The 14647-nt window shown below is 42.9% G+C and overlaps 1 protein-coding gene across 1 annotated transcript in view; it reads right to left on the bottom strand.

Moving 5' to 3' along the window:
* The window catches only part of TRHDE (thyrotropin releasing hormone degrading enzyme), a 267123-nt gene that overhangs the window by 48509 nt on the left and 203967 nt on the right, over positions 1 to 14647 (bottom strand). The window contains exons 8-9 of the mRNA XM_056846509.1: positions 13343 to 13408; positions 12190 to 12377 (exon numbers count right to left, since the gene is read on the bottom strand). Coding sequence (XP_056702487.1) covers positions 12190 to 12377; positions 13343 to 13408 — 254 coding nt within the window. The remainder of the gene's footprint in view (positions 1 to 12189; positions 12378 to 13342; positions 13409 to 14647) is intronic.

The raw sequence follows: 14647 nt of genomic DNA, 5'->3' as shown, positions 1-14647 counted from the left end.
CCTGAAACCTCTCTGTCACAGCTGACTCCCAACAGCTCAAGCTAGCTGTGGGAAAAAGAGGTACTTGAGGATGATGTTAGCTGGCAGTACTGGCTGTCACAAGTCCAGCAATGGCTGGGGGCATCAAGCGGTGGGAACAATGCAGAGGTATGATGGTTGGGGGGCAGGAGCTTGCCTATTTACTGAGCATTCTGAATAATCAACTGCCAGATAACAAAGGTTTTTAAAGCAAGTTGCCGTTGCCATCTCTGCTGATCTAAAGCACTGACTACCAAGCAAACACCAGCTTTCCCTTTGCAATATTAGAAACAACTATGGAGATGCGCATCTCAAATATTATTGTGAATAACGAACTTCTTATTCATACAGGAAACTTTGGTATTAGGACAGGTGTTTTAAACGGTTACTATCCCACATTTTCACATATAATCCAAGCATGCAAAAAGGTCATAAGAACATAAGAAAGGCCATGCTGGATCAGACCAAGGTCCATCAGTCTGTTCACACAGTGGGCAACCAGGTGCCATTTTTACTAGTAGCCTTGAATAGCCCTCTCCTCCATGAACATGTCCACTCCCCTCTTAAAGCCTTCCAAGTTGGCAGCCATCACCACATCCTGGGGCAGGAAGTCCCACAATTTAAATATGTGTTGTGTGAAAAAATACTTCCTTTTTATCTGTTTTGAATCTCTCACCCTCCAGCTTCAGTAGATGACCCCACATTCTAGTATTATGAGAGAGGGAGAAAAGTTTATCCCTGTCCACTCTCTTTATACCATGCATAATTTTATAGACTTCTATCATGTCTCCCCTTAACCACCTTCTTTCCAAGCTAAACAGCCCTAAGCATTTTAAACGCTCCTCATAGGGCCGTTGCTCTAGTCCCCTGATCAGTTTGGTTGCTCTTTTCTGCACCTTCTCAAGCTCTGAAATATCCTTTTTTAGGTGCAGTGACCAGAACTGTACACAGTATTCCATAGATTTGTACAAGGGCAGTATGGTAGAAGCAGTTTTATTCTCTATTCCTTGTCTAATTATAGCCAGCATGGAATTTGCCTTTTTCACAGCAGCCGCACACTGGGTTGACATCTTCATCGAGCTATCCACTACTACTACAGACCTTTCTTGGTCTGTAGCTGCCAGCACAGATCCCATCAGTGTATGTATATGTGAAGTAAAAAAAAAAAAAAAACTTCTTTCCCAAGGACTATATATAATAATCTACCAGTGGTCAGCAACATTGTTCTAGCTAATCTCAACATACCCTGTTGATAGGAAATTATAAAGAAAAATGTCAGTTCACAAACTGGAATGTCAAGAAGATCAACACATGGTAAAGTAGCCTTTTAACCACATCATTATATATACTACAAGTTGAGCAGTGTAACAAAAATGTGGGTTGAGTTGTGAGCAAGTGCTTTTACACCATGCTAGCCTCTTCAAGGATCCACTAACCCACATTTATTACATACCAAATCAGCCATGTGACTTTGCCCACAGGACACAAAAACAAACAAGCAAAAAGAAATGAAAAAAAGAAATGAATGCACATTTTCACAAAGAACAAGGCACAGGAACAAACAATGCTAAACCTATAAATTTTTACTAGAGGACTAACTTCTGAGTAAACTTCTTTAGGATTACACTACATAGAAGTTAAATAAATGAGGAAGAATCCATCTACACAGAAAAGTTATGGATGTCAAATTCTCCTAATCTGTTAGTGTGCATGGATTAGTTCAAATTACAAGTTAATAGAAGTCAAGACAAAGAGTCCAAATGATAGGAACTTGAAACATCTGGCATTAGTTTAACTTTTGTCAATATCCCAGTTACCTAAAGGGAACTATTACAGAACCAGGACTGCAACTTATGTCTGAGTAACCATACACAGGATTTGGTTAAACATTTCTCACAAAGGAAACACTAAAAAGAAAGAGAAGCCTGCACCTGAGAACTCTGGAACACAGTAAGCTCTAGTATGTGGCAGATCATGTTTGCCAGGTCTTAAAGCCAGATGTCTAATAACAGTCAACTTTTACATTAAAAATCTGTATATCAAAGCTTGCTATGTTCATACTTTATATTAAGGTAATTTATAAACAAACCTGGTAGTTTCTTCCAGCCATAACAGCAACTCAGGTCAAATCAAATCAGCTACAAACCATCCTGATGAATGCTTGGGAGTAGGGCTGTCAAAAAAAAAAATTCGGTACAGTTCGGATTCGGCCGAATTTGACCCTTGTGGGGTCGGTACGGTCCGAAGTCCGAACTCCCCCGCTTTGGATCCCCGGTAATTCGGGGGGATCCGGAGTTCGGGGGAAAATTCGGCCGAAGCGCGCCTTCAGGGATTCCCTGAAGGCGCGCGGGGGCCCTTTAAACTGATCTGAGCCTCCCAGCTGGGAGGCGCAGATCAGTTTAAAGGGCAGCCCGCCCCCCTTCAGCGGGCTCCGCTGGAGAGGCACGGGCTGTCATTTAAACTCCCGGGCGGGAGGCTCAGATGAGTTTAAATGACAGCCGTGCCTCTCCAGCGGAGCTCGCTGGAGAGGCGCGGCTGCCCTGGCGCGGCTGCCCTTTAAAGTCATCTGCGCCTCCCGGGCGGGAGGCGCAGATGACTTTAAATGACAGCCGCGCCTCTCCAGCGGAGCCCGCTGGAGAGGCGCGGCTGCCCTGGCGCGGCTGCCCTTTAAAGTCATCTGCGCCTCCCGTGCGGGAGGCGCAGATGACTTTAAACGACAGCCGCGCCTCTCCAGCGGAGCCCGCTGGAGAGGCGCGGCTGCCCTGGCGTGGCTGCCCTTTAAAGTCATCTGCGCCTCCCGGGCGGGAGGCGCAGATGACTTTAAATGATAGCCGCGCCTCTCCAGCGGAGCCCGCTGGAGAGGCGCGGCTGCCCTGGCGTGGCTGCCCTTTAAAGTCATCTGCGCCTCCCGGGCCGGAGGCGCAGATGACTTTAAATGACAGCCGCGCCTCTCCAGCGGAGCCCGCTGGAGAGGCGCGGCTGCCCTTTAAACTCATCTGCGCCAGGCACAGATGAGTTTAAATGACAGCCCGCCCCCCTTCAGCGGGCTTCCCTGAAGGGGGGCGGGCTGTCATTTAAACTCATCTGTGCCTCCCGGGCGGGAGGCACAGATGAGTTTAAATGACAGCCCTCCCCCCTTCAGCGGGCTTCCCTGCAGGGGGGCGGGCTGTATTTTAAACTCATCTGTGCCTCCCGGCTGGGAGGCACAGATGAGTTTAAAGGGCAGCCCGCCCCCCTTCAGCGGGCTTCCCTGAAGGGGGGCGGGCTGTCCTTTAAACTCATCTGTGCCTCCCGGGCGGGAGGCACAGATGAGTTTAAATGACAGCCCGCCCCCCTTCAGCGGGCTTCCCTGCAGGGGGGCGGGCTGTCATTTAAACTCATCTGTGCCTCCCGGGCAGCAGGCACAGATGAGTTTAAATGACAGCCCGCCCCCCTTCAGCGGGCTTCCCTGCAGGGGGGCGGGCTGTCATTTAACTCATCTGTGCCTCCCGGGCGGGAGGCACAGATGAGTTTAAATGACAGCCCGCCCCCCTTCAGCGGGCTTCCCTGCAGGGGGGCGGGCTGTCATTTAACTCATCTGTGCCTCCCGGGCGGGAGGCACAGATGAGTTTAAATGACAGCCCGCCCCCCTTCAGCGGGCTTCCCTGCAGGGGGGCGGGCTGTCATTTAAACTCATCTGCGCCTCCCGGGCGGGAGGCGCAGATGAGTTTAAAGGGCAGCCCGCCCCCCTTCAGCGGAGCCCGCTGAAGGGAGGCGGGCTGCCCTTTAAACTGATCTGAGCCTCCCAGCTGGGAGGCGCAGATCAGTTTAAAGGGCAGCCCGCGCCTTTCAGCGGGCTGCCCTGAAGGGGGGGCCGAATTGGCCGAATTTATTCGCGAACTCCCGAACTTGCTGAATTCGGCCCCCCCCGTTGCCCGCCAGAGTTGAGTTTGGATCCGTCCGAACTGAAAATCACCGAATCAGGGGAAATTCGGTTGATTTTCAGTTCGGACCGAACCGAATTGACAGCCCTACTTGGGAGTATTCAACACCGTTTGTTAACCCTTGTCAAAGAGCTCCAGCCAGCCTCCACCAGCTGGGCTGCTTTGGTTTGGTCAAAAAGCTTCCCCAAAAGACAAAACACTGAACTCCAGGCTTTCGGCCCAAGTCCAATGAGTAGCTGCCACCAACTCTGGACCAAAAGTTAAGCCTCCAGGCAAGAGGTCCAGAGTAACCCCTGTCAAGCTCCAAATTCAGTGTGACACTTTTCCTGCCAGGCTGAGACCTAGCCAGGACTGTTCACACTTCCCAAAACTGTCTTAGGTTTTTGCTAGGTGGTTTCACACTCATACATACACAAGGCACTGAGATTTAGGCTTGGAATCCCAGAGTCATAGACACAGCCAATTTAAAAGGCTAATGATTTATTTTATAAGATTTATGCTAGTTACAGGAAAAGAAAAGTCATGAAGTTTTAAGCAAGAAAATAACAAAATGATTTAGCATAGCTAACTCATACAATACTTCAGTTTTCCAAGGTTCACAAAACTGTCAAGGCTTTTTCAAAAGCAATGTTCCAATAGTTGCCAGTTTCAAGAGTTCTTTCAGCATCCAAGAGTTTCAAAAGGTTGTCCAAAGGTTTCTCCAAAAGGTCAGCTTGACCAGAGTTTCCCCCTCAAGGGCCAAAATCAAATGGGTTCTGATGCCGCCAGCACAGCTCTCCTGCTGTACCCCAAAGCGTGCATGATTAGCTCAGGACTGGTCTGTCCTTATATTCGTTTTCTCAATGGCATGAGCTCATAGAGGCCAATTAGAAAACGAAAGTGATGTGCGGTTATTGCTTGGTCAGAATGCTGACTCACTAATTGATGCATTCAGGTGGTGAAGCCTGCAGAACTCCCTGCACCTGAATGTCGTCACAAACATTAAAATAGTGGCTGACCCATTAGTTACCTTGACAACGCACGGCCTTGCATTCCAGAAAGGGGAGAGGAGGCTTTAACGAGTAGCAACTGGATGCCTATCTTATTCCTTCCCCAGAAGCAGGTTTCAAAATGGAACTATTTTACTGTTCTAACATCCCAATAACACAAAACTCATAGGCCTCCAGGCCTGAACCAAAGAAATAATGAAACCCAAGAAATTGAGGGACCTCAACTTCTTGACAACCCTGTCTTCTTCTATATTCCACACCATCTCTGTTTTATGGTGTGGTACAGTATCTAAGCTAAAAATCACATGTTTCAGACTCTTGTTTGATTATTGCCTCTGTCATGATATCAACAGGTTACCTAATATAAGCCACCTACTCTTGACATCAGCCTCTTCCCCTTTGCAATAGCAGTAGAAAAGAGCAAGAGTCCAGTAGCACCTTAATGACTCACTTCTTCTGAAGAAGTGAGCTGTAGCTCATGAAAGCTCATACCCTGCCAGAAATTAAGGTGCTACTGGACTCTTGTACTTTTCTACAGCTATTGACAGACTATTGACAGCTATTGGCTATCCTTTGCAATGTTTAGGACAATACAAACCTACTTTAAAGGGCTGCTAAAATAACTGCAACAAGATTATGATATGTGAAGAACTTTGAATATTAGAAAGCCTTACATAATCATCATCATCATCATTATTATTATTCCTCCCATCTTAAAGATGATTTGCCTCAAAGGAGTTCTTTGGCTACAACTCCTCCCTCCCTGCATGAAACAGCCCACTGGAGCTATGAATATATTTTTAAAGGGTACAGATCTTGTCTTTAAGCAGAATTTACATGCTCTTAGATATACTTATATGATCATCACTAGATCTGAAATGAAAGATCAAAGAACAGGATATTAGCGATAACCTCATTCTTAGGGATTCCATCTTGCATGGCTTTTTTTCAACTTGCATTTTGAAAATGTACTTAGGAAAATGCTTCAAAAAAGACTAAAACCCACTAATTTTTATAATGTCTCAGCTGTTCAAAAGATTTCCCCCACATGGTTTAGGCTGATCATAGCCACACTGGGGATAGTTTATGGAAATCCAGGGTTCTCAAGACTTGTCTACAATCTGCCTACTCACACAAGCAACTAACCACAGAAACCGAGCAATCCTAGACACGTCTACTCAGAATCCTACTCAAGTCTATTCAATAGAGCTTACTATCCAGAAAGTATTCTGAGGATTGTACTGAAATGCTTCCCGCATAATTTGTAAACTAGGGGGTTTGAAGTCTGCCAGATTTTTAATAATAACTAGGTTAAAAGTTATTTCTGGGTGCACTAGCGCACTTCTTATTGTTTTGAAGACAATCTGATTTCTGAAGGAAAGGGAGGAGAGAAAGAGATGCAGTAATCAGTTTCCCATCAAAACAAGATCAGGCAGGTGCAAATCCTGATTTTTTTTTCAAGGATTTTTTGTTAAGCTACAACAAGGTGTGTGTTTTTTAAAAGCAAACAATGGTTTAAGCTTACCATTCTATTACACCTTTCAAAAGCTCCTTTGTTTATTTTTCAATAAGTGAATAGTTCAGCTTGTAAAATTCAAGTCCACTTTAACAATGGCCACAGAAATTATTCTTTAGGTAACCATAAAGAGTTTACAAGAAAGTATGATTTAGTACAAAAGATTTGCCAAAAATGAACAGAAAAGAGGGGGAAAGCAGCAAGCGAATTATCCTAATTTAAACTATTAAATGCTTTCTGTAGTTACTACTGGTACTGTCAACCTGTATGATGCAAACTACATTCCCCTCACCAACAGATTTATGCCACAAGCCAAGAAAGCCAAAGCACAGGGTAAGACAAACGTGCTGCCAGTCACAAGATTAAAGATGGTTACTGTTACGTATGTACAATACAACAGAACAGTAAAGATTGTTTTAAATGTAAGAGCGGCTTTTCCATTCAGCACAATGGTGGATTGCAACAAAAAGCTTCAAAATTGCTCTGGTAGTACATAATACACTTCTCCCCTGTCTAAACAAATGGTTGTCTAGGATTGTGGCCTCTGCCTGCAATGCTATAGATGCTCAATGACTTTCAGTTGGTGAGGCCTGATAAAGTGGACAAGGTACTTCGAAGTGTGTGTCCCACCACATGCTGTTTTGACCCTTGCCCCTATGGCTAGCAGTATCATGCCAGGCTGGGTTGGTTGACTGGGCCCAGAAGGGTGTGGTTCCAAGAAGTGATTCTGAGTCCCTTCCTGAAGAAGGAATCCCTGCTTCCATTTACTTGACGAACTGATTCCAGAAGGTGGTGATGGGGGACTGCTGCTTGACCCTATGGCATTAAGCCCTATGGGGTCCTGCAGGGTTCTACCTCATCCCCCATGCTATGTAACATCTTTATGAAACCACTGGGAGAGGTCATCTAGGGATTTGGAATGAGGTGTTGCCAATATGAGGATGACACCCAACTATATTTCTCCATAATAGCTAAGCAAAGTGGGTCTGTGGAAGTTCTGAACAGGTGCCTGGAGAATGTAATGGGGTGGATGAAGGCCATCAAATTGAAGTTCAATCCAGATAAGACTGAGGTGTGGTTGGTTGATGGAGAATTACTCAGGGACTGTAGAATCAGCCTGTTCTGGAGGGGGTTGCACTCACCCTTAAAGAGCAGGTTCATAACTTGGGGGTGCTACTGGATCTTGGCTTACAGTTGGAGGTTCAAGCCTCCTGCATATCAGAAAGTGCCTTCTATCAGCTCTGGATGGATTACCAGTGTGACAAACCTTTTTCTTCCCTACTGAGATGATGCACATAGCCTCCTAAGAGTTTTAGGATCTAGATTTGTTCTGAACGATAAACTTTCCCCCTAGTTACCAGGCGTTCTAAAGGTAGAGAGTGTATAGGCTTTGGGTTTGCTGCTGTGAGGTAAGTATTGCAGTGCACAAAGAGTTTATAGAGATCGCTGAGGCAGGATTTGAATATAAACAACAAAAAAGATGGATTTATTTACAGGTTAGTCTCAAGGAACAGATCAGCAGCACAGGTCTCCAGACACACAAAGAAGAAACCTGGCTGAGGCATGTACATTTAAATTAGTTATGGGGGGGGGGCATTTAACCAAGGCACCTTTTAGACCACTTATTCAGAAGATGGTCCTTTTTCTAGCCTTTTATTTTTACAGCTCTTTAGCCAACCAATTCTTTGTTATATTGATTACTCAAAATGATGGCTAATGTTTCCTTAATGGCTGTAAATTGTTAGAAGATAAGACCCTAGTAAAACAGCTTCCTTTCTAAGAATGGGAACATGCAATTAAGACAAGTACAATCAATTGGAAAAGTGAAGGCAGGTGTCCAACAGATAAAATTATGTGGAACAGATGAACTCAGACTTGGGAAAAAAAGAATTCAGAAAGGAAGTCCTGACATTTCACGAATTACGGATTAGTTGGGACACATTTGCAGAGTTTTGTTTTAGTTGAAAATATCTATCAAATACATTCCAATTTATACACCAGTACATACAGCAGAAATGCCTAGTGTACCATCAGGTCTGTTTCAGCTTGGTTATCGTGATGGAGTTTAACAGGATCTTGGCCAAGGACCCACTTATCTACAGAACTTCTCAATATGACTCTCAATATGCTCTGCTGAGACAGCTTTGTTCATCTCACAATGGCTTCTGAAGGTGCCACCCTAAAAGCAACAGTTGCCCATAATATTTTATGTTGTGGCTCCCACCTGGTGGAACAGCTGGCCCAATATGGTCAGGAAGGCTCCCATTCCTCTAACATTTCACAGAATGTGTAAAATGGAATTATTCAGGAGAGCATTTTCATAAAGCAAATAAGGGTTTGCTTGATTATTCAATGATAGAAGTCCTGTACATCTATTCCAATTTCGCATTCAGTCTGAGGCACTGGATGCAAGCACACCTATACTTCATCACCAGCTTGTTAGCATGGCTCCTATGCATGGAGGAAGTGTATGCGTGTAGGTTTTCTTCCCATGGTCAGGAATGTTTGAAGGAGATGTTGATCAAGGAGAAGAAGCCAACATGTGTATAGTTCTGGGCATAGACACCATGCTCATGAGCCATCAATAGTGCACTGCTATGGAGTGGGGGCAGTATGCTCATAACTGCTCCCCCTTTATGTATATCGATAAAACACATGAGAACATATGCACAGGGCTACATTCTCCCGCCTATATGAGATTGCTACACCAACTGCTCTAGTGAGTCAAAATAAAAATGTTCATTTGGATCTATAAATAAACAGCTCTCAAAATGGATTGGGATACTTTTGTTTAAGAGGTGGAAAAAAGGACCCCCCCTCATTATGTACAGAATGCTCTGAAATAGAAGGGCTTTGGTCAATAAGTTTGGGAAGCAGACAATCACACCCTGTCACTTCTATCCCCTAAAACCCTTCACCAAGAGGATTTTATGGACATACAGTGGTCAAGAGACACTCTTTCCCACTCCACATAAAAAGGTTGTAGGCCATATTATAATTGCCCCTTTCTTTAGTGTGCAATGTATAATGAATACAAATAGTCCTGAGATGAGGACTGGGATCTGTATAATGGCTGTCAATGTCACACAGGCACAAGCTCTCCCTTTAGCTGGTGAAGGCCATATTATTGTTGTAGGGAGTTCCTAGGATAAAACAGAACTTGGGATAATATGTTGAAGTTTCCCTCAGACAGCTTTCATATGGTATATTTTACCTATGCTAACAAAGCCGTTCAGAAGGAAAAGGTAGATAGATGTATACAATCACAGAGGGTTGGGACATTATTATGACTTTAGAAATGTTATCAACAAAGATGCAAAGCTACACACTTCTTGCAAGCATGCCAAAATTCTAATTAATGGCACTTGAGCAGGTTTCTCTATAGATTGCAACCCTTCTATGTAGCAGGAGTTTGCTGTAATGTGATTGTAAAGGGCACACAGCATAAGAGGACAGATGTGGCTCACTAGGTCACACGTAATGCATATACTATATCTAATTTTGATCCCCGTTTCCCACCAGAACATATTTTAGGGCACTTACCACACCCTGCCTTGGATGGCTAGGCTAGCTCAATTCTTCAGATCTCAGAAGCTAAACAGGGTTGGCCCTTGGATGGATGACCACCAAATCCAGGGTAGCTACACAGAGGCAGACAACGGCAAACCACCTCTGAATGTCTCTTGCCTTTAAAACCCTATGGGGTCACATTAAGGTGGTTGTAACTTGACGGCCCTTTTCACCACCACCATGACAACAGATAACTAAATTATATGTTGAAGCAAAACACAGAATTCATAGATCAGCCCTATTGATGTAGTTTTTACAGCTTATTAAAAGTCACAATCACTTCAAAAAGGGTGGGTTAGACCTGTTAAATTTCTCTAGGCAAGGCTACACACTTGTGATGTTACAAAAGCCTGAAAACTGGAACAGCCAATACTGTGTCTGAAGGACTGTCTTCTCTCATATGTTCCTCCCTGGGAATTAAAATCACAGGGAGAGGCCCTTCTGACTGTCCCATCAACCAAAGAACCTTGTATGGTAGGGATACAAGAGATGGCAGCCCTATGATTATGGAATAATCTTCCCAGGGAGGTGTACCTTTTGATCTTTAGGAGGCAGTGTATGGTGATTTTATTAATTTGGTGCTAGTCTTAAATTGTGGTTTTAAATTATGTTTTTATAACTGTTATTTTATTTATATTGTAAGTCGCCTTGAATTCTATAAGGAAAAAAGGTGGTTAATAAATACTTTAAATAAATAAAAATAAATAAGTACTGCCTTGGCTTCGGTATATTGAAATGGCTCCATGTTCCCCTACACACAATTGGCTTAATTACTATAATACTAGAGGATGTACACAACCATTTTAACTACTTGGGAGTAACATACCCACAGAACACCATAGAAACAGAAGGTGGTATGTAAACAGATTTACAGAAATAAAATTCTTGTACTCTATTTCTCCTGGAGACGGACATCATTAGAGGGCAAAAAAAGGGGGGAGATAAGAATTCCCTTCACATGAACACTCAATGTGAATACATAAATACCTGTGCAGTGGCACAGATGGCAAGAAATATGAATAGAACTGAATATCTATGGGCTTTCATGTAGTTATCAAATCCTACTTCAGCAAAATACTTAAAGCAATTTTTAGCGTATAAACACGAGTAAGAACCATCTTCAATGAGATTACTTACATCCTTTTTCATAATCAAATGTGTAAATCCCCTACTTAATTCACTTCACATGTTTATTTCTTACATCTGCATATTTTAGTGTTGAACATATTCAGTAGGAAGACTAGGCCACTGATGAAAAGTAAAGGCTGCAGAGCACAGCTCATAGCTAAAGTAAAATCTCACAGAAAGGGCAAGCTTAGATATCAGCATATGCAGAAAGAATGAAAACAATTTGCAGAGCATTTTTTAGAAAGTGACATGGGGGGAAGGATTAGCTCTGACATGCCCTATTGCTCAGTTCAGCTCAGTCCTTGCTTGCTGCCTAAAAGTTGAAGGATGTATAAAGTAATGAGGCAAGTAGCAAATCATCTGTGTTGAATTGAACATGAGTTCAGTACTGTAGAATCAAAGTTTTCTACTCCTGTGTTAATTCTTGAACTGAAGAGGAGAGAAACAAACTTATTGGTAAAGGTAACTTTATGGATTAGCTGCTTGGGTAAATTAAAATAATCTCTGGAATGCTCAGGGCCATAGTTTTCCACATGCATGTGCATTATATATTTAGATTTTCATCTTTTTTTGCCATCTAGTCACAGCTACCTTATGATGACCCTGTAGAGTTTTCAAGGCAAGAAATGTTCGGAGGCGGTTTGCCATTGCCTGTCTCCACATCACGACCCTGGTACTCCATTGAGGTCTCCCTACTTAGCTTCTGAGATCGGATGAGATCAGGCTAGCCTTGCTATCCAGGTAAGAGCCTATATATGTGTGAAATGGGTTTTAAAGCAAAACAGAGATTTAAAGGTAGAAAGTATGTGAACGCTGAAACTATTATGTAGTGTTTAAACTTAATTTATATAACCTTTAACACAACATTGTTTAATAACAGTATTACAACAAGGCCATACTTTGCTACTGATAGTTTAGTTTCCATTTTTAATTCATTATTTATTTGAGGGAATCAGTTTACAAAACAATGATAGCAAAATAAACACACACACACACACACACACACACTGTAATTCATAGTACTTATACCAAGGAATATAAGTACCTGTGGTTTCCAAGACCAGGATCTTTGGCTTTAATATCAAGGTCATAAATAAAATGCTCTTGAGAGATTCTTATGACGTTGTCTGCAGTTTCATTTCCCATGATGCTGATAACAGGATAACCCATTTGGAGTGTCCACTGATCCATTACTTCTTGGATATTCACAAATTTTCCAACCTTCTGAAGTGCCTTCAAAAGAATAATGTACTGTTTAATATAAAAAGGAAAAAGTAGCAGCATGGTCACATACTTTCTGTTTTGAAGGAAACTTAAGGGGAACTTCTCTTTGCATCACTGGGCTAATGAAACCCCATTATGGCATGGAGAGGCAGGAAGTTGTATACACAATGCTCATATGTTTTCCCTGTTCCTTTCAGAATGGTGGGGGGTCCTTAGTCTTCAGTGATGTTATCATATAAGTAATGATTACCTGAGTGATGCCGTGGCATCATTATCAGGTTAAATTGTGTCATCCATGTTTGGTTAGGATCATACAGTGAAGAAGGCTCAGGAAATAATTGTGAACAAATACAAAAAATACACAAGAGTGGAGAGAAATTTTCTCCCTAAGGGATCTTTTGCCCCCACCCTCCATATGATAACTTTCAAATAAAAAATAATACCTCAGAGATATTTCAGGTTTGGTTCTAGACCACTTCGATGAAGTGAATATCACAATAAAGTGAGTCACACCATTTTTTTTGTTTCCAATGTCTATAAAAATTATGTTTACACTATACTGTAATCTATTAAGTGTGCAATAGCGTTATGTTTAAAAAACAATGTACATACCTTAATTTAAAAATACTTTATTGCTAAAAATGTGACACAGAGTGAGCCCATGCTGTTGGAAAAATGGTACTAATAGATTTGCTCAACGCAGGGTCACCAAAAACCTTCAATTTGTAAAAAAAAATGCAATATCTACAAAGCACAATAAAACGAAGCACAATAAAATGAAGTATGCCTATGCTAGCATTAAAACGAGGTTTCAATGCTTTACCTTGGTAAACCTTGGCTCACATTAAGCTGACTTCTCAACATTGGCTTTGTATTTTTGTAGAATGTCAATATTTCAGTAGAGAGTAGTAACTCCTAATTTAAACACAAAATAATATCCACACTGGTTTTCTTAGTAGGTTAAAGTGCTTTACCTCTGACAGTGTGTTCCAGAGGTCCTTTCTGGCAGCATTGCCATACTTGTGAATGGTTAAATAATCCTACAATAAATAAATAAATATATCAGGTGTTATTGTACAACAGGGAATATGCTCCAACTGAAACCACTGTGCGTGCACCTCTGACACACAAGTTAGAACAATTTATGTACATTTACCCTAAATAAAAAAGGTAAACATAGTCCCCTGTGCAAGCACCAGGTCACTGCTGACCAATGAGGTGATGTCACATCACGTCATTTACCAGGCAGAATATGGATGGTTTGCCATTGCCTTTCCCAATCGTCTACACCAGGGATGTAAAACATAAGGTCCGCGGGCTAGATCTGGCCCCTTGAGAGGTTTTATCTGGCCTGCGAGCCAGCCAAGGCAGCCACCCCCCCCCTCAATCTGGGCTGGCAAGGCATGTGGCATTTATATCATATTGGGCCATCGTAACAATTGAGTTCGACACCCCTAGTCTACACTTTACCCCCAGCAAGCTCAGTACTCATTTTACCAACCCCAGAAGGATGAAAGGCTGAGTCAACTTTTAGTTGGCTACCTGAAACTGACATCCATCGGGATCAAACTCAGGTCATGAGCAGAGCTTTGACTGCAGTACTGCAGCTTACCACTCTGCACCACAGGACTTACTTACCCTAAATTAGTATACAAATATTTTCAAGAGGCAGCTTTAATTTGTAGCCAATGGTGGGAATAACAAGTTTCAAAGCTGTCGTTTATTTATTCATTCAATCCTCTACCCTACCCTCCCCCGCCGGGCTCAGGGCGGCTTATACAATAAGATAAAAATAAAGTTATAGTAAAACCCCTTAACAACATCAATTTAAAAACCCTAAAAAACAAAACAGAAAAATGTAGGACAAAAATGTTGAATGGCATCCCACCAAGTGTATCATGTGGCAACAGTCAGGGGAGCAGGTGTATATCCCCTAATGGTTGTAAAAAGGGGGTAAGGGGGGTAGGGGTCAGAATTGAAGTTAGAGAGGCCAGTATTTATGAGAAAAGAACTGTAGCTGGCCTCAACCATAAGCCTGGCGGAATAGCTCAGTCTTGCTGGCCCTGCAGAACTCCTTAAGGTCCTGCAGGGCCCTGGTCTCACTAGAGAGACTATTCCACCAGGCAGGAGCCAGGGCCGAGAAAGCCTTGGCCCTGGTCGAGGCTAGCCAGACACTCTTTGGGCCAGGGACCATCAGCAGATTGGTACATGATGAACAAAGAGTTCTCTGAGGAACATACCAGGAGAGGTGGTCCCACAGATATGAAAGTCCCAGACCA

This window comes from Euleptes europaea, chromosome 3 (genome assembly GCF_029931775.1).
Source record: "Euleptes europaea isolate rEulEur1 chromosome 3, rEulEur1.hap1, whole genome shotgun sequence".
In the NCBI taxonomy this organism is placed as follows: Eukaryota; Metazoa; Chordata; class Lepidosauria; order Squamata; family Sphaerodactylidae; genus Euleptes; species Euleptes europaea.
Note: the sequence above shows the minus strand (reverse complement) of the source record. Positions and strands in the feature narration are given on the sequence as shown.